Source organism: Eulemur rufifrons, chromosome 16 (assembly GCF_041146395.1).
Source record: "Eulemur rufifrons isolate Redbay chromosome 16, OSU_ERuf_1, whole genome shotgun sequence".
In the NCBI taxonomy this organism is placed as follows: domain Eukaryota; kingdom Metazoa; phylum Chordata; class Mammalia; order Primates; family Lemuridae; genus Eulemur; species Eulemur rufifrons.
In genome coordinates this window covers 86,594,396-86,613,502 of record NC_090998.1, presented here as the reverse complement: position 1 = coordinate 86,613,502, position 19,107 = coordinate 86,594,396, and the positions used below count along the sequence as shown (strand labels likewise).

Below are 19,107 nucleotides of genomic sequence, written 5' to 3'. Positions count from 1 at the left end.
TGCAGGCCCAGACATAGACCAACAGTCCCTCACCGTGGCCACTGGGGGTGGAAGTCAGTCTTTCTGGAAGGAAGGGAAGCAAGCCATTCAGACTCAAAGCCCTCAGGCATCATCCTTTGTTCAGTAATTTTTCCCAAGTCTTCTACAGTACATGTGGGTTCTGGATTCCTCTTCCCCTACTTCCCGATATTCCCCAGGTCCTAGCCTGGCCATCACTTTGGCCCTTAACCAGCATTGCCCAATCAGTGACTTCTCCACATGACCTGAGGTCTCAGTTATCTCTGCGACACCCAGCAGGGCTCCCCAGGAGCTCCCAGACAGCCTCTCACGTTCATCCCCTGCACGCCTCCTATCACGCCTGTTTCTTGGAGTGACGATCAAGGCTGGTCTGCGCTGCTCCCCCAACCCCCAGCCTGGACGTGCCGGTCCTGTGCTGCTCTTCCAAGTCTTGCCCCCATGGCGCCCACCTGGTGCCTCCTGGCTCGGCACCTGGGCAAGAATCATGTCATGCCTCAGTGCCTGCGCAGGGACAGGCAGCCCACATAAGTCCTTAAACACAACCAGACACATCTCGATCTCCAAGTAGGCTCAGCTTGGACCCCAATCGCACTCTAATGATAAATCAGTGAAGAAAGGAAGAAAAATAGCAAAAGCAGGGAAACCTGATAAAAAAGAAAATGAGGGGGAGATGGCAGGAGTATAATGGAAAGCCTAAAAATTCACAGCATAAACATAAATTAACATGAACTGTGTGCGTGCGCTCGCATGCGTTGCATGCGTGTGTGTGTGTGTGTGTGTGTGTGAGAGAGAGAGAGAGAGAGAGAGAGGAGAGCGGAGTGATTTGGAGTGATTTGGGGACAGCAGCGGGGCTGACCCCCTTCCTGGGCAGGAGGCCTGCCTGGGGCTCTGCAGAAGTGGCTGTGGAGGGGCAGGAGGCCTGCGGGAGGGGAGGCAGGACTGGCCTGTCTGGAGGGGCTCAGCACACCTGCCCAGGCCTGCTGACATCCCAGGGGGGCAGCGACAGGTAGTCCTGCTGCTTCAGGGCTTTGAAGAGCTGAATGGCCGGCACCTGGGCCCCGGCCTGGCCCTGGGGCTTCTTGACCGGAAAAGCCTGGTCTAGATCCGTGACCTCAGGGTAGGCTCCTGGGGAAGAGGGCTTACTCCGGGGCGAGAGGGGACCCGGGCCCAGGCCAGGGAGGAAGCAGTAGTCACCCACCTGCTGCAGGACAAGGAGCCCCTCGGGCTGTGGGGATGCCAACGCGGGGCTCAGCACAGGGCTCAGCACGGGGCTCAGCACGGGGCTGCTGGCCTCGGGAGGGGCAGGACTGCCCAGGGGGCACATGGGGGACTGGCCTGTGGGTGGAGGGAGCTCCACATAGCCCTCGAAGCCTGGCTTCATGGGGGCTGGTGCTCCAGGAGGCCCCCCGGCCGGCCCAGGACAGAGGCTGGGGCTCGGGTCTGAGCAGTGGCCCAGAGGGGGAGCCGGGGAGACAGACAGGGCCCCTGAGCTTGGGGTGAACAACAGGTCTGCAGCGGGGATATAACCAGAGGCCACGGCAGCATCCTTAGGGTCCCCAGAGCCCGTGGACAGAGCCACTTGAGTGTCCATTGGGCCCTGTCCATCTACCCTTGGCCCAGGTGCAGGAGAGGCGGGGCCTCCCCCGGACTCCAAGGAGGGGCTCCCCTCGGGCCCCGGGCTGGGCCTCCGCTCCACATCCATGACCTGGCCCTGCCCCTCCACCTGGGCCAGTGGGACCAGCTGCACCTGCCCCCCAGCAGGCAGACACAGGTACTCCAGGGACCCTGGGGGCGGTGGCTTCTGGCCCTCCCCCGTCTGCAGGGGCACCGGCTGGCCCACGAGTTCAGGCAGAGAGTGGCTGCGGGGCGGGCCCAGGTAGGGGCCGTTGAAGTCGAAGCTGGAAAGCTGATTCTCAGGCCTGTCTGAGGGGTCTGGCGGGGCCGGCGGAGGGCTGCAGGGCTGCTCTGTGGGCTGGCCGGAGGCAGCCGGAGTCACATCAGGCCCCGATGGTGGGTCACAGACACTTTTAGGGTCCTCTGTGATGAGAAGTGACACCTCAATGTCCTGGAAGCCTACAGGGATGACCCTGTGGGGAGAACACGGGCAGAGATGTCAGAACCAGCCTGGGCAGATGACTTAGCTCTTGCACAGGGGAGTGGGGGCAGCTCTCTGGAGGGCCAGAGCCCACCTAGGGCTCCAGTGAGCACCTGAGCAGGGTGAGGTGGGGGGGAGCAGGGGCCCCAGAGAGGGATGCTGGATGCTGCCTCAGGCTCTCCCTGGGTCACACATTTCATCGTCCATGCCTGGGTCAAGGTCTTCCTCCACCAGGCTGGTGCCCTCTCCCTCTCTGACCTCCAGGCCATCCACCTCCAGTGCCAGGTTCATGGCCAGGCTGTGGACTGTTCACTCTCTCCTTCTTCCTACCAACGGTGCCGTCAGCGCTCCCTGAGGAGACGGCGTGAGCTGCCTGCACAGGCGCCAGGGCCCCCAGGCTTTACAGCCCCGGCTACCCCATGAGGCCGCTGCACTGTGGCACCTCCCTGGGCAGCAGGGCAGGGGGAGGCCATCTGCTCCAGTCTCCTGCCTCTGGTCAAGTCCCTTTTCTGTCCCTCCCTAACCTGGGAAGGGGAAGTTCTTCCTGATATCCACCCGGGGTCCCTCCTGCTTTAGTGCAAATGAGCCTCTTTGGATCTCTTCACTGTGAGCCACAGGCCAGAGGCCACCTCACTCGAGCCCCTGGTGTGCACAATGGGGCCAACCCCCACCTGCTCCCCAGAGGTCAGGAGCGACCGAGGAGCCCAGACACTCACCTCTCCAGCCCCGGGGAGTGGCTGCCCCACGGCCCCTGGTGTGGGGGGCTCCTGCTGGTGGAGGCCACGCTGTCCGGGAGCCACATGCCCCCACTCCCGTTCTGGAAGAGCAGGGACATTTGTGCCTGTGGGCATGAGGGGGCTTTGGGAGGGGGGACAGAGGGCAGAGGGCAGAGGGGGGCTCACGAGGACTCAGGGAGCCCCCAGATGTGGGAAGATCCTCCACATTGTCAGGAACGGCCACAACCTTCTGACACCAGGAAAGCGAGGCCCAGAGAGAGGCTGTGACTTCCCCAAGGCTCTCGACACCTGAGGACAGGGCCCCTCTTCCTGTGATTCCTCTAATCTGGGGTGTCGCAGACTCCACGCTGAGCCCATTCCTCCTCCACACCAGGCCCGAGACCCCTCCACAAGCAAACCTGGCACCGCCTGCCGGGCCAAGGGCTTGCGCCGCCCCCAAGCTGGCATCCAGCCCCTGCTCATCTCAGCCCCCAAGATTCCCCCAGCCTCGGGTCCCCCCTTTCAGCCCCCTCCGTGAAGGGTCTTGTCTTCCCCTCCAGGTGCCCTGGGCCTGCAGCAACCTTTGCCACCTGACACCACCCGGACACTTCAAGCCTCAGCTCAGGTGTGCTGTTCTTGAGGAGCTGTTCTGCCTCGGGACACCCACCCATCCCAGTAGCAGTGACGCTGTCCTCCAGCCCCCAGCCCCGGGGCGTCCCCACACTCAACTTTCCCTCGGGCTCCACACAGAGCTCCGCAGGGAGGGCAGGGCTTGTGCACCTCCAGGTGCCCAGGGGAGCCCAGGCGGCAACTTCCAAGTCTGGCCCCGCTCTCAAAGCTTACAAGGCCCCTCCCCAGTCCTCCTAGACCCCCCCACCCAAAGCCCACAGGAAGGGAAGGAGGAGTTAGGGACAGGGACAGGGGAGGCAGGAGCAGAAGACCCCTGGGCCCCTCACAGACCCTACCTGGAACAGGCAGCTCTTGCTGGGGTTGGGGATGGTCTCCTTCCACTTCCTGTTCAACCTGTAGACACCAGGGAGGTGACAGCCATCAGAGACCTCAGGGCCAGCTGCCTCCATGCTCATGTGCACACGGGAAACTGAGCCCCAGGAGGGGGGTGGCAGAGCAGGGACCGGAAGGAGCTGGGCTGGGGGTCCTGGTGGCCCCTGAGGTCCTGGGTCGCCCCTCAATCCCACAGAGCCCCCTTACCTGTACCCATAGATGCCACAGAAGCGGAAGACCAGGAGCAAGCTGAGGGTGATGCAGACCAGGATGAGGGCCAGGACCCACGTGGGCAACACTGCCGCAGCCAGGAAGGAGGAGGGGCATTAGCATCCCAGAGGGAAAAGGCTGGAGGCTCAGGAGGTGGGGGCAGGGCGGGGTGGGTGGGTCTGGCTCAGTATCCCCACAAAGACTCTGCTCTGTGCAAGCACAGGGCTCTGGAAGCTAATGACCTTGTGGAGTTCTTGGGGTGGGCAGGGGCCAGGCACCTGCTAAGAAGAAAAGCGCACTGGTCTGAACCCCCACAATGTTCAAAGTGCTGGGGAGGACATAGGAGGGTTAGAGCCTTCCCAGAAGCAAGAGGCATATGGGGAGTGCAAGGACCACAGTCCATGGAAATCATGAGGGACTTCCTGAAGGAGGCAGCACATAAGCTGGGCCTCCAGGAACAGAGAGAGTGAGAGAGGTGGGGATATGAAAAGCCAAGCTGGCAGAGGAACCAGCAGGTGCAAAGGCACCTCAGGAGCCCCTGACTCTTCCTGCTGCCCAGCCCTGAGCCCCTCACAGGCTGGGCCCCTCCAGGACTCCCCTCTTCTCCCTCCCTTCGGCCCGTTGGTCCAGCCTCCTTTCTGCTTGGTTGTGGCCTCTCCCTGGGCCTCCTCCCCTGCTAAGGCTGGCTGTGGACTCGGGGGCTTGCTCCCAACACCTCCTCTATTCTGTGCCTGAAGCCACCCCTTGGATGGACCTTGTCTTGCTCTATATGAGTCCCCTGGTGTCACTGTGGTGAAAGGTGAGGGGCCAGTGAATGCAGCAAGTGCAAGGAGGTGGGGAAGATTAAGAAATCAGATCCAACCTTCCAATCCCAGGCCCTAGTCTGCAGCTCTTGAATTTTTTCTTTTATGGTAACAAGAAACTCGGGCTGATCAACCACTGGGTAGTGGCTGCCACAAAGGCTAATGAAACCAAGGGTCATCATAATAGAGGCCTAAGCCCCAGTTTGCAGGAGGAGGGATGGTGAGACACGGCTGTCCCAGGAGGGTGGATGCGGGCCAGAGACATACCCCACTCGGTTTCCCAGGAGCACTCCTCGCTCCACTCGCTCCAGATCCCGCTGTAGCCTCGCCTGGAGGGCTTCACCCTCACCCTGGCCCGGTAACGGGTGGAGGGCTCCAGGGCTGGCAGGGCCATGCTGTGGGCATTCTGGAGGGCCTCGGTCTTGCTGTCCTGTGGGTTTGCGCGTGTCAGCAGGTGTGCTGAGGGCCCCAGTGCCTGTGGGCATAGCTGCAAACCCCTCCCACCTGGATGCCCCCGGTTTTCTTGTTCCCCTTTGGTCACCAGCTGCTACTGCACCCAAGACTTGCTGTGGCTTCACCCCCCCATGGAGGGCCTAATGGGGTGCCCAGCCAGGGACAGCAAGCACTCCAGCTGTAACCAGGGGCTCTACCTCTTCCAACACAGCCCTCTGACACAGGACAACACCAAGGCCCAGAACCCTGAGTGGCCACCTGGTCCCACCTTCATTTTTAGACTGCTCAACCTCCCCGCCTTCTGGGGGGCAGCCTGGACCCAAATTCTGGCCTCTCCAAGAACGCAGTGCAGGTCGACCGGACTCTGGACCCTGAGGTGTGAGTTCAGGAGCCTGGGGCCCGCTCCCGGCTCCACCACTGACCCACCTCCCTCCTGGCCTCAGTTTCCCTATTTCTAGCCTGAAGTCTGGGGCTGGCTCTGTGGTTTCTGCTCTGGGCTCGGTGGAGGCCGCCAGTACTGCCTGGGGGGTTGGGGCAGGAGACTGAGCCCCCAGGCTGGCCCGCCCCCCTCATTAGGAGCAGCTGTCCTCTGAGAGGCTGCACACTGGGGCCAGGTAAGAGTTCTCTGAAGAAATATCCCCAGGACTTTGCGACTTTTGAAAACCCTCATCCTACCCTTCTCTCAGCCCCTTCCAGCCCTAACAGTCTGTGCTCCCTTGCAATTCAAGTTCAGGTGTTAATTTGGGCCAAGTCACATCACCTCTTTGAACCTCAGCTACTTCACCAAGGGATGGGACAGTGATCTGCTGACTGTACAGGGTCGTGGTCACCAAGTCCCGGGGCTACCCTGACTGGTCACCTCCTGGGAGCCAGATACCTGGCAGGGGAATTCCTCTGGGTGTTTTCTTCCTGTCTTGTCCCCCCCACTGTTCCCCCCTCCCTGTGCACAGGCCCTTACCTCCCACGTGGCCGAGTCTTTCCTGTACTGCACCTCAAAGGTGTAGTCTATGTGACTGTATTGCGTTTTCCTTGTTTCCCAGCGAAGGCTGTAGCTGTCTCCATTCTTGGTCATGTTGAGACTTGGGCAGGCCATCTGGACTGGAGGGAGGGAAACCGTCATGGGTGGCCATAACACCCATCCTCCAGTGGAACATTCCCTGTGTTCTATGCTAGACATCAGTGCTATTTCCACTGGCACAAGACTCCAGGTCCTGAACAGATGGTGACCAAACCGAAAGGTGAAGCCTCTGGCAGACGGCGCCTCCCATCTGCCCAGCAGACCCACAAGCTAAAAGAGGCCAAGGGAAAAGAAAGCAGAAACTGGGCATGGAGTCAGAAGTTCTGCATTCTAGCCTTGATTTGCCTACTAATAGCTGTGCAACTTTAAGTCAGTCACTCAACCACTCTGAGCTTCAGTCTACTCATCAGAAAAAAAAAACGATGCTCATAACCTTGATTTCTTCTAAGGGCTTTTATAAAAATAATGCTAATGCCTGTAATTCATGAGGTCTCCTATGGGTCAGGCATTATCCTAGGCCCTTTACATATTTTGTACACTTGAACTGTAGGAATTCCTTTTACCAGGGAGGACCCCCAAGAGAGTTGATGGTGGATTCAAGCCCAGATGACTAAGACAAACTGGCTGCTGCTCTTGACATAGCACTAAAGACCGAATGGTAGGAATTGATCATCACAATAGAACTTAGGGGGTTCCATTACATTGGGGTTCTTGCTGTGAAACAGGAATGAGGGACATAAACCTGGGAGGATTAACAAGGTACTTACGTACACCCCAGCCCCCAATTGAAATATGAACCACAGATCATGCATGTTGAAGTCTGAGAATATCAGAGGAGAACTTTGGAAAACAGGAAGGGAAAAATGCAACTAGGGAAAACAAGGGAAAGTTTTAGAGGCAGCCCAGGAGGTGTGGTGTGTAGCAGGAGCTTTGAGAGCTGCAGGGCTGGGCAAATACAGCCAGGGAGCAGGGGGCTGAAGCCCTGTTCCTAGGGGATAGACATTGTATCTTCATTCACACTTTTGACCATCGTCATTGCTGTATCATTGCTTCTTGAGAACGTTAAAAGGAGATTAGAATTACTTTCGTTTGCCTTTGGCCACTGGACTGCATTGCTTTGAAAGTGACAAGCATGAAGCCTGGGCCATGTAGAACCCTGAATTTTGGGGGGTTACACAATGAAAGGCTGCTGTCCCGAGACCACCCGCACAGAAGGCTCAGGGACACTCACTGTTCTCTGAGTTCTTGATGAGTCTCTCTTCCTTCCTTGGCCGAACAGAGATGGTGTACTGGCCATGGGTCCCGGGGGCGGGCACGGGGATCTGGCATCGGTGCCGGGTGTAGAGGCTGCTGAGCTTGTCCTTCAGCACTGGGGAGCACTCTTCCTCCCTGAGGATCACAGCTGGCTGAGGGCAAGGAGGAGGAAGGGACCCCGGGAGGTAGGGATGAGACCTGGGGGTGGGCTGTGGCTTCTGCTGGGGCCCCAGGGACAGGAGGAGGCCTGGAGACAGCAAGACCAAGAGGGGAGGAGGGGATGGGGGGATGGGGGAGGGAGATGCTCACCCTGCATCCGGGCTGGACTTGTAGAAGAGGCCAAAGGAGACAGAGCTGGCCACCTCCGTCCTCACCTCCCAGGAGCAGCTGAGCTCAGCAGCCCCGTTGAAGAAGCACTGCAGGTTCTGGGGCTTGGCCTGGTCCCCTGGTGGGAGACAGTCCTTCATTCCCTCCCTCCTTCCGCCCTCCCACAGCTCTTGGCTGGGGGCCTGCCATGGGACACCCCACACAGAGGTCCTGGGCTTTGGGGCCAACAGACCCGGGATGAAACTTCAGCCTGAACCTGCCAGCTGAGCGCCGCAGCTCAGGTGGAACACCGCCCCCGCCCCCCTCCCCCCCCCTCCGCGCCTGCACCACCTCCGCCCTCCGGAGAGGGTGGGGACAGTATCTAAGTTTGGGGGTGGGGGGTGGGGATTGAGCACAATGATGTTGGTGAGCCCTGCACGTGGGTAGCACCCATTAAGACATAGCTATTAATAGCACTATTGTTACTATTATTGCAATTGCTACTATTTTCTACTATTGTAGAAAATTGGAGCTCCGAAGTGAACAGATAACGTGTCTGCCTGTGCAGAGTCGCAGCGGAGAGGGGGTGGCCCAGGACAGGATTGTAAAGACGGCAGCGGGAGATCTGGGAAGCCCACAGGTGGCCTCTCAGACCCCTGCTGTGCCAGGAGCTCTCAACGGGCCGCGTCCCCCGGGGCACTTCCCGACCGGCTCCATTACCTGGCTGCGAGTCCCAGCGCACCTCTGGGCTCCACTCGCTGGGCCGTCCTGAGAAGCCGGAGCCCGGGGCCAGGCGGGTGCGCACTCGGGCCACGTAGGTGCTGCTGGGCATGAGGTGCTCGGGCCCCAGCGCGGCCTGGGACGCGTTGCAGCGGAGGGTGGGGGCGTCCTGTCGGGAGAGGGCGGGTGCTGGAGGAGGTGCGCTGGCCCGTCCCTTGCGGCTCGGGCAGAGCTGGCTGTGGTTCCTACCTCCCAGGGGTCCTGAAGCCGCCTGTAGACCACCTCAAACTCCAGGTCGCGCTGTGACAGCCAGTGGGGCTGACGACCCCCAAGGGCCACACTCCAGGCCAGCAGGAAGTGGTCCCCGGCAGGGCGGATCTGGACGTCCTGGGGCGCGGGGGGCTGCACTGGAGGGGAGAGGAAGCGAAGGCGCCTGAGGGCTGGCGATGGTCAGGGCCTGCGTGGCCTTTTGTGTGGACACACGGGCTCCAGGCCAACCTGCCCCATCCTGACCCGTCTCCTCCGCGGGCTCCAGCCCTCATGTGCAGCGTGGCGGGGTTTGAGTGCGGGAGGGTGGAAGCTGTGCAGAGGGCCGCGCACACGCAGCGCCGGCTCTTGGAAAGGCGGGCAGGAAAGGCTCAGCTCAGCCGCCCCTGTCCTGAGGCTGCCGGCAGAGGGCGCTGCGGGCAGACCGCCTCCTTCCTCCCGCCCAGGGCCCCTCCAGCTGTCCGTGACCAGGGCAGATGCTCCTGCTCTAGGAACCTCCTGGGATCCCTGTCCCCAGGCACATCCCTTGTGCCTTGGGCTGCCCTGCCGTGGCTCCTCGTAAATCCCCCCACCGTGGTCTTACCACCCAGGTGGATTTGTGTGTCTCCCTGTCTGCCTGCCCTGAGGCACCAGGAGATGGGGGACACGGGCTGGTTTTGACCCCTTCCCAAGCTCCAGGCCTGAGATGTGGCTGAGGGGTGAATCTGGGGGCAAGCTGAATGAATGAATGAATCCATGTCAGCAACCTTGGGGGCTGCTCATGAAATCCTTCCAGCAACAAAGCAGGCAGACATCTGCTGGGACCCACTGGGTTGGCCAAGAAGATGTGTTAATGAGTGACATGGCTCCTGGTTTCCTGAAGTGTCTGTCTCATTGCCGAGGGGTGACTTTGAAACACAAAATATTCGCACGGATAGGATGTAAGGTTCTGTACTAGACACAAGACGTGGCGTGTTAGAGCAGGTCAGAGCTGCAGCCCTCAGGAATCATAGAATCAGAATGGCAGACACACAGCAGGGAACGGCCCTGCCCAGGCACAGCCAGGACAGCCACCACTCGTGGGTCACCGCAGTCCCCCCCCGATACTGTCACAGCGGGGATCCCTCCCAGCACAGCACTCTGGAAGCTGCCACCAACTGAACAGACTGGGAAGCCAGTGCAAAACCAGGGCACCCAACTTGAGAGATGGAGAAACTGATAGGGAAGGTGACATGTCCCAGATCCACACGGGCGGCCTCAGAGCAGATCAGATGCACAACCGTCCCCTCCCCAGCACCCTCAGCCTCCCTGATTCATTGCCAGTCTGCTTTAGGCTGGACCCTGCCTCCTACTCAACATGTGCTCCACGAGGCCAAGTGCCACCCTCCTCTCCCCATATCTGAGGTGTCTCCAGTGCCAGTGGCCTCCCTATTTCCAGGCCGAAAGCTCCAAGGGGCAGGGACGCCGACTGGTGTGTCCGCTGCTCTCCTGGTATATTTAGGTGCTCAATGAAAGAACAAGTGAACGAGTGAATTGCATGTATGTCCTAACGGTGACTTGCATCTCCCCATGTTCCCGTTCCCTGGCCATACCCCAGTGCATTCTTTGTCCTGTCTCCTGGGCTCAGCGCCTGAGCTCATGTTCTGGGCTCCGGCCTCCCTGCCAGCCCTGCCTCCAGCATCCTCACACCACCTCTGGTCATGCCATCCCCTTTCCGTGGCTCTCCATGCCTAGAGGGTGGCTCTCAACGCCTCTGCAGGGCACAGAAGCCCCTCCAGGGTCAGGCCCCTGTGTGTGTCTCCTGTTTCTTCCTTCCACCTGCAGCTCTCCCGAAGTTGGTGCTCCCCGGACACGATGGCCAGTGCTTTCCCAGCATCCTGTGCCCTCCCAATCTCCCAGATTTGCACAGGCTGTTACCCCTGCCAGGAAGGCTCTTCTCACCCTGCGCTCCCAGCCACCCTTCAGATCTGAGCTACAAGATTCTTTCTTCTGGGAAGCCTGTCCAGATCTGCCAGGGCTGGTACCCTCTGCCCACTGCCCATGGCACACACCGGTGTCAGTAAACTCTCAGGCGGGACAACTTCGGGTGTTCCTGCCTGCGGGCTCTGAGCTCCAATTAGAAGGGGACTTTCTCATCCATCAATCACGTTTGGAAACAGTGTGAACTCCTCATGGCCTAACCTGTTTCCTCTTCCAGCAACAGGTTCCTGAGGCTGTGGCAAAAAGAGGCAGGAAGCCAAGGCCAGAGCCCCCTCCCCTGGGACCCTTGCCAGAGCGGCAGGGTGGCCCGGGGACTGGGATCAGAGGCCCAAGAGTCAGACCTTCCTGAGTGGGAATCTCAGCTCTGCCAGCGGCAGCTGGGGGGCCCTGGGAAGTCACCTCCCTCTCTGTGTCCCTTTCATAAGCAGCCAAAAGGCGGTGAGGGCATGGCCCAGCCTAGAGTCGCTTGGAGAGTCACATGGGAGCTGCAGTGTCAGCTGATAGCTGGCCACCTGCATGGCTTTTGCCATGTCAATGCAAACGTTTACAAAATGCCTCCGCTTTTTATTTAGCCTTATTCTAAGTAATAATTTCCTTGAATCCATGAATTTGAAGTGCTGGTTATATTTGTTTCTAACACAGAGTCCAGGAAACCCTAACTACATGAAATGACCATCTACACTCATGCGACACCATGGACCATTTCACGGGCCGCCATGGGCTCCCAGCACACATGAGGCCACCAGCTCTGTGTCCAGCACGCAGGAATCCCTAGGGAAGGCTGACTACTGCTCAGGGGTGGGACTCTGGGAAAGTGATGTGACCTCTCTGGGCCTCGAGGGCCTCCTCCATATAATGGGTCGCTGCAGAAACAAGTTGAGACCAGTAAGATGGAAGATTTTTATAAATTGGTAAGTTTCTATGTGAGTCATCAGGATGGCTTTCTTGAAGGGAACCCATGGCTTGGGAGGAGGTGGGGGCAGCTGGGGGCAGGGAAGGTCCCTTTGGCAGGGGCTCCCCACATGGTACCGGCTCCAACACCTCCATCGTAAGGAGACCAGATCCTCATCCCTCAGGGCCCCAAACCCAGCCCCAAGCCAGTGTCTCCCCCCTGAACACTCCCTGGGCCACGCCTGGTGCCCACTGTCTAGACAGGGACCGAGCCCTTACCATGCTGGGCCAGAGAGACGGTGAGCTGGACGCCCAGGGGCCGGTCCGGTTGGAATGAGAAGTAGTCTTTGTCGGCGAGGGTGAAGATCTGGTTGGGAATGACACATCTCCGGGGCACACAGTGGGGAGACGGGCAGTCTGACCAGGGCATGTCCTCACTGAGTTCGCAGGACACTGGCTTCGGACGGTTACTGTCAGGAGAGGACACGGCTCAGCCCGGAGTGAATGAGGGTCACTTACTCATCCAGCGCTCATGGGGTGGTTGCCATGTGCCTGTCTTTGTCCGGAATCAGGGCCTGGCAGTGACCAAAATGCACACAGACCCCTGCGCACAGAGCTGGCACCCCGGGGGAAGCAGACACACATCAAACAGCTGAATGAACTGCGCAGTTCGTCCGATGGAGAAACCCTATGTAGCTACATGAAGCTCGGAAGGGGGCTGTGGGCTTGACGGGACAAGGGTGCAGCTGGAGATGGGTGTCAGGGAAGGTGTCAGGGCATGTGACAGCAGGGCTGGGCCTGTGGCTAAGCCCTGGAGTGTCCAGTGCAGGGCAGGGGACAAGGAGGAAGGAGCAGAGGAGATCGGGGGCCCGGAGGCAGGAGGACCACCGGGCAGTCGAGTGACTCTAAAAGGGCAGGTCATAGCCCTGATGGGTCAAGTGTAAGAGGGCTGAGGATTGACCTTTAGGGTCAGCAACAGGCAGTCACTGGTGAGCTCGACAAGAGGGTTGGCTGAAAGCGTGGGGCTGAGGGCCTGATCGAGTGGGTTCCGGGCAGGTCCCTGGGACGAGTGGAGGGTGTTGCTGTCAAGGGAAGCAGAGGCAGGCCTGGCCTGCAGGGCTGGGGGCCGGGAGCTGCCCGGGGGCTGCGTCCTTGTGGGCATCTGTAAGCGGGATCAGGGTGCGTTTGCAGGGTGATTGGGAAGAATCCCAGCAGAGACACCATTGCTGGCACAGCGAGAGTGGGCACTGGGGTGGCAGTGACGTCCTTGAGCAGCAAGACCAGGTGTGACCCGGGCCCGGGCCTGAGATAGGAGCTGGAACGGGTGATCCTCTGCCTGGGAGGGGAGGCCAGGCCCAGGGCCAGGGCGGCGGGCAGACGTGGGTCGGGGGTGAGCGGGGGCCTGGGAGCGTCTCTGTGGGGCCCGTGCTGTCTCGGTGCAGCAGGAGCAGGTCACAGCCAGGGTGGGAGGGTGAGGTGGGATCGCGGAGAGCAGAGAAGGGAGGGTGGCGGCGTCTGGGAGAGCAGCAGAGGGACCTGCAGACGATGTGAGCGGTGGGCTGTGACAGAGCCTGCCCCCGCCCTGAGCAGCCTCCAGGGAGGTGTCGCTGGTCCCTGTGGCTCCAGCTATATAGCCATTTCATCCATGGCTGATTTAGTCTCTCAGACAACATCCCAGAATGATACCGGTCACCTTCCCAGCAGCATGTGCCCTGGAGACCTCGGGGTGAGAAGGGTCGACCCACATCTGGAGGTTGTGCAGCCCCCAGGACACGCTGGCACGGCCTGCACTGGTGTCACCATCGAGGGGCCGGGCGTGGGCCTCACCTCCACGGCCTCGGTTTCCTCACCCCGGCCCTGCCCTGCTCTGCCTGCCTCACGGTGAGAAGGAACTAAGAGAGGTCATGTGGGGTCATTTCGTCAAACTGTGATGAAATGGCAAAGTTTGTCACCACCACAACTGCATTAGTAGAGAAGGCCGGTGCCGAAACCCCGAGGTCAGATAGCAGCGCTGCGGGGGAGGGCAGGAGCCCTGGGGAGGGGATCCTCGCCTCCTCTGTCCTCTGACCTGTCCCCTCGAGGTTGACCTGAGATGTCCCTCTGCACGCCACAGCCCCAGGCCAGGTACAGCAGACACAGCAGCCCCCAGCCCCGGCCCCTGCACCCAGCGTCACTCACTCATCCTCCCGGCGATGGAGGGTCACGTTGATGAGCTGCTGTGCATCCTGGGTGTCGGCCCACCTGCAGGTGATGTGGCTGGTGTAGTCGTTAAAGCAGCGCAGGGTCTGCAGCGGGATGGTTTCTGACCGGGAGGAGGCAGGAGGGGTCACCCCTGTCCCCTCCAGGGTACCTTGTCACCGCCCCCCGCCCCCCCCGGCTCCTACAGGGCATCCAGCCCTGGGGAGGGGTCTCCTGGGTTCCTGCCTGTGGACCCTCCTCTCCTGACAGAAGCACAGTATTCTGGGTGGTTCTCAGCACACTGCCTGGGCCCCTGAGCTGTGTGCTGCTCCTGGAGCAGGGTCTCCCCACCTCAGGACAGGGACATGCGTCAGGCTCTGGCCCCACACCCTTGCCCCACCGTGCAGCCTGGGAGGAGGCACAAACCCAGCCTGGAGGTGCAGCGTGGCAGTGCCCGACCCTGGGGCCTCCCGCCTGCTCTCTGGGCCTCAGCCTGGGGGCCTGGAGTTTGGAGAAGGGAGTGTGGCTCCCACGGTTGTCCCAGAAGCTGGTTCTCTGAGGGCACTGGAACGCATCACTGTGCCCCAGGAGCCCCAGGACCTTCCCAGCAGGGCCTCCGGGCACAAGGAAGGAGCCAGGGGTGAAGCAGGGCCCTGCAGGACAAAGGCCTGGAGGCAGGAACCCTGGAGGCCGCCAGGGCAGCAGAGTGTCTGCCGGGGCGGGAGGGGCAGTTACCCTTGGGGCCAGAGGCCTGGAAGGCCGCACTGAGAGATGTGGGCAGAGCAGCTGGACAGCCTGGGCTGGGGGTTCCAGGAGACCAGGAAAGGACGAGCAGGGACACGGAGAAGGAGGGGAAAGAGGGGGGACCCCGGGCAGGCAGGGAGAGGGGTGGAGGAAAGAAGACGGCAGGAGGTGTAGGCTGCGTCCTGGAGCATGCAGGGGTGGGGGTCTCCCAGGGCCCAGCAGTCAGGAGGGGGCAGGGAAGGGGAGGGGGCGATTGCACTCACCTGCTCCCGCCAGGCCGGGCACCCAGCACAGAGCCAGCAGGGCCGTGGGGAGCAGCACCCGGGTCAGCGTCATCTCCCTGGTCCGCTCTGGACAAGCAGGGCCAGCACCGGTGGGTCCTCAGCGTCCCAGAGTGTTGTGTTCCTGCCCAGCTGGGGGCCAGGAGAGACCCATGTCACAGGCCCTCCCTCTGGGCTCTGCCTCCTCTAGGCCTGCAGAAACAGATGTTACCTGGGATCTACCCCTCCGCTCCTCATAGTCCCAGGGACACACCCAATGTTGTTACAGGAACCCAGAGTGGTGGCCCTGATGCATGACACCAGGGACGGTCCCTTCCCCTGGAGCCTCAATCCCCTTGGGCAAGATAGTTGGGACATGAGCTTCATCATGGCCTTGGGGGCGGTGGGTCCCCTGGTCGCCAACACCTACCACCGTGCAATGCCCAGGAGAGGAGGACAGCTGAGAGGGAGGCCTAGAATTTGGTTCGTACCACGCTCCCTGTGGGGTGCTGGTCCGCATCTACTCTGGGGAGTCACTGGGTGTTGGATGCCCCTGTGTCACCGCCTGGGTATGGGCACACGCACAGGCAAACTCTTGCACGCTCTCTGGAGCACCGGGAGCGTGGCTCTCCCCCACCATGTACGGTCACCCCTCCCCCAACACCCTCTGCAGCCAGTTCCTTTTTCTCCGCAGGGCCGGGGATTTCCTCCTTTTCATTTTGTCCGGCTCGGGAAGTACCCAGGGGAGTACAACAGAGGACCGTGGCCCCTTTGCTTCTGTGAGATTGTTTGAAACTCCACTCAGGCTACACACACACACACACACACACATTGTCCGTGGACACACTGGCTGGAAACAAACTCTGTTTTACCCGGGAAGGGGTTACACCATGCAGGAGGGACCCAGAACAATGGGAAGTGACGGAATATTCAACTAAAAATGCTGAGATAATTGAATAACCAAATAAAAAACATCAGTCTAAATGTCCATCTCACACCATCCTCCAAATATCAGGTTAATTAAAAATTTCGATGTAAAAAGTTAAATCATATTAAGTTTGCAAGCCATAGAAGTGAATACCTTTGAACTATTTAAGCTTAAAAGCAGTAGAAGCAAAAGACTGACAGACAGAAGTAAATAAAAGTGAAATCTTCTTTATTTTATACAATTTACTGAACCATAAAGCAAAGGACAAAATGCAAAAAAAAAAAAAACTTTGTGCCAATGTATTGATCTGTTAGGGCAACTATAACAAAATTCCATAGCCTGGGAGCCTTATAAATGACAGACATTTGTCTCTCACAGTTCTGAAGTCTGGGAAGTTCAAGATCAAGGCCTGGCAGATTTAGTACCTGGGGAGGGCCTGTTCCTCGTAGACTGCTTGCTGTAAGCACACGTGTCGGAAGGGGTGAGGGAGCCCTCTGGGGCCTTTCAGAGGTGCCACTCACTTCCCACAAAGGCCTTCCAGATATCCTCACATTGGGGATTAGGTTTCAACATGCGAATTTGGGGGGAACACAAACATACAGACCATAGCAATCAAAATTATAGAGGACAAGTTAGTGTCCTTTACTGCAACGGTTCAAAATAAATTACTGTCATCAAAGAAAATAAACAGAACATTCACATACACAGAGAGAATTCATGCCGGTGGCTAACAATATTTTAACGCTTACCACGAGCCAGGCACTGCTCAAAGGGCTTTACAGATACTAACACATCTATGTATAGGTGCCATCAGTTCCCCACTGTATAGATGGGGAAACAGGGGTAGGGATGCTAAGTAACTGGTCCACACTTACACAGCTGGTAAGGAACAGGCAGGAGTGAAGCCCACAGCAGGCTGGCTCGAGACTCTGTATCCTTAACCACTCTGCGATTGCATTTCCCAATCACCACTACTGTGCATGTCCATTCCGGCATGTACTGATTCAACAGACACTTCTATGGACATGCACAGTTAGAGCAAAGATAAACGAAACCTTTAACGCGTCCAAGTGGGCATCCTCTGGGAGATTTGAGAAATCACAGCCATTTAAAAGAAGAGACTGCTGTGCAAGGAACAGATAAACACAGTTCTTGGAATTTGAAGATTTAGGATCCATAATTTTTAAAAATCTTCATAATGGGCCACCCTACAGAATGAACTCCACAAATGGAAAAGGTAGATATTAAAGACAGAGCAAATAGGCAAGGAGAGGAAACGTTTTGGAGAAAAGTTAAGACTTGGGAAAGAGATCCAAGAATTCCAACAACTGGAAGCAGAGGGCAGAGAGAATTGAGGGCAGGTACAGCACACAGTGTCAGTACCCAGCTGTCCCCGTTGTCCTGGCAACAAAGCCTAGGTTTCAGCTGGGTTTATTGCTGTACAGAATAACGGTTATATTTCTTATGCTCTCCTGCTGCTAGGTGTGGTCAAGTGACTAAATGTTGTCTGAGAAGATGTGAGTGGAAGCACTGTGCATGTCTTCCAAAACAGCCTGCTTAAAAGCAGTTGACTCAGGTGTGAGGGGTCCAGTTTCCCCCTTCTGCCTTTCCTCCTTCTTCCAGCTTGCAACCTGGAGGTGACAGCTGGAGCTCCAGCAGCTGTCTTGATCCACGGGGTTACCTTAAGGATGGAAGCCATATGCAAGGATGATGCGACAGAGGAAGCTGGATTTCTGCTGTCACTCTGGAGCAACCATACCTGCCTGAGGCTGCCTACCTCTGTACGTCCTTTATGTGAGGGGAAAAGAAGCTTCTGTGTTGTTAAGGCACTGCTGTTTGGAGATTTGTGCAACCAAATTGATACAATTGGAAATAGAAGAAAACTTCACAGGGCTTTCAAGGAGACAACAGTCCACTAAATAAAGAACAAGGTTCTTTTTAAAAAAATATTTTTAGAAGACTGTAAGGGCTGGATATGGCGGCTTATGCCTGTAATCCTAGCCCTCTGGGAGGCCTAGGCAGGAGGATTGCTTGAGTTTAGGAGTCAGAGACCAGACTGAGCAAGAGTGAGACTCCGTCTCTACTAAAAATACAAAAATTATCTGGGCATGGTGACGTGCACCTGTAGTCCCAGCTACTTGGGAGGCTGAGGCAGGAAGATCACTTGAGCCCAGGAGTTTGAGGTTGCTGTGAGCTACAATGATGCCACTACACTCTAACCAGAGTGTCAGAGTAAGACTCTGTCTCCAAATAAATAAATAAATAAATACAGTGAGGAAGACTTTATTCAAGGAGGGTTACTAAAGTAGGGCTTTGTAGGAGGGGACAGAGATTGGGCTTAACTGTCAAGGTTGCTTTTTAATAGTGCCCTTCCCAATTCACTCTCATAAACTTTCAGTCTTCCGAGAATAAAAGGGTAATCCTGGAAAACCTTCCAGAAGGAAACAAACACACAGGTTACTGTCAAGGGAACAGGGGTCAGGTTGGCAAGAGATTTATCAGTGACCCTGAACTCTAAATAGCTCTCTTGAAAGTACCAAGAAAAAATATGTTTAAACATAGATTCACAAAATGCCAAGCTTCCTCTGACATTCAAGGGCAAGAGAATATTTTGCATATGTAAGGACAAAGAAAGTTTCTCAGATCTTTTCTGGAAAAAAATTCCTCCAGGATATATCTCAGGAAAAAAAAAAAAATTCCAAGAAAGAAAGATAGGATGCATTACTGAAGCAAAGAAACCAAGAACCCTTGTAGGTAAATAAAGAAGATTGTCACTGCATAAAGTGAAAATAAATAAATACGTGATAACAATATTGAACCAAAACTCAGATGATTTTAATGTGGGAGTTGGCTGTGAGGTTGGGGTGGAGAGTGAAGGAGAACTGAAAACTTGCTAAGGATCTTGTCTTGTTTGGAAGATCATCTATGTGCTAATTAAACGCAAATGCTGGCGGAAAATATCCGTGACTTACATGTGTTCAAGATGTAAGTCATTAAGGACGGAAAGTAAGCAGGGAGACAGGAGGATGGCATCGAAGGGGTGGAAGGAGAGAGAAAAGGGGAGGTGGAAAGAGAAGAGAGAAACCAAACACCTTCTCACTCAAGATAAACACTCCATAAAAATTCCCCAGCTTATGAAGAAATGTAAGGATAGAGATTAAAAGGGGGGGGGGTGCTGGAGCACAACACAAATTCAGTCCAGACGAAAACGATTTCATAGCACGATCTGACAAAGACTTTTAAAGGAAGGATGCGCGTGGCCAGGTAGAGTGTTCCACAAACGGA

General features: G+C 57.5%; 1 protein-coding gene across 2 annotated transcripts; it reads right to left on the bottom strand.

Moving 5' to 3' along the window:
• Window positions 1–762: 762 nt before the first annotated feature.
• CSF2RB (colony stimulating factor 2 receptor subunit beta) lies at window positions 763–15,062 on the bottom strand. Of its 2 annotated transcripts, none has more exons than XM_069490236.1 (13): window positions 14,898–15,062; window positions 13,891–14,014; window positions 11,992–12,182; window positions 8,845–9,002; window positions 8,596–8,764; window positions 7,877–8,014; window positions 7,547–7,720; window positions 6,256–6,395; window positions 5,112–5,274; window positions 4,039–4,129; window positions 3,795–3,852; window positions 2,830–2,930; window positions 763–2,105 (listed from the first exon to the last, which is right to left on the bottom strand). In XM_069490236.1, exons 1-13 carry the CDS (start codon window positions 14,968–14,970, stop codon window positions 977–979), a joined length of 2,709 nt encoding a protein of 902 aa, XP_069346337.1. In that variant the 5' UTR covers window positions 14,971–15,062; the 3' UTR covers window positions 763–976. The 2 variants fall into 2 exon arrangements, with proteins under 2 accessions (XP_069346337.1, XP_069346336.1); XM_069490235.1 differs by having other exon boundaries at window positions 7,547–7,704; window positions 7,879–8,014.
• Window positions 15,063–19,107: the final 4,045 nt, after the last annotated feature.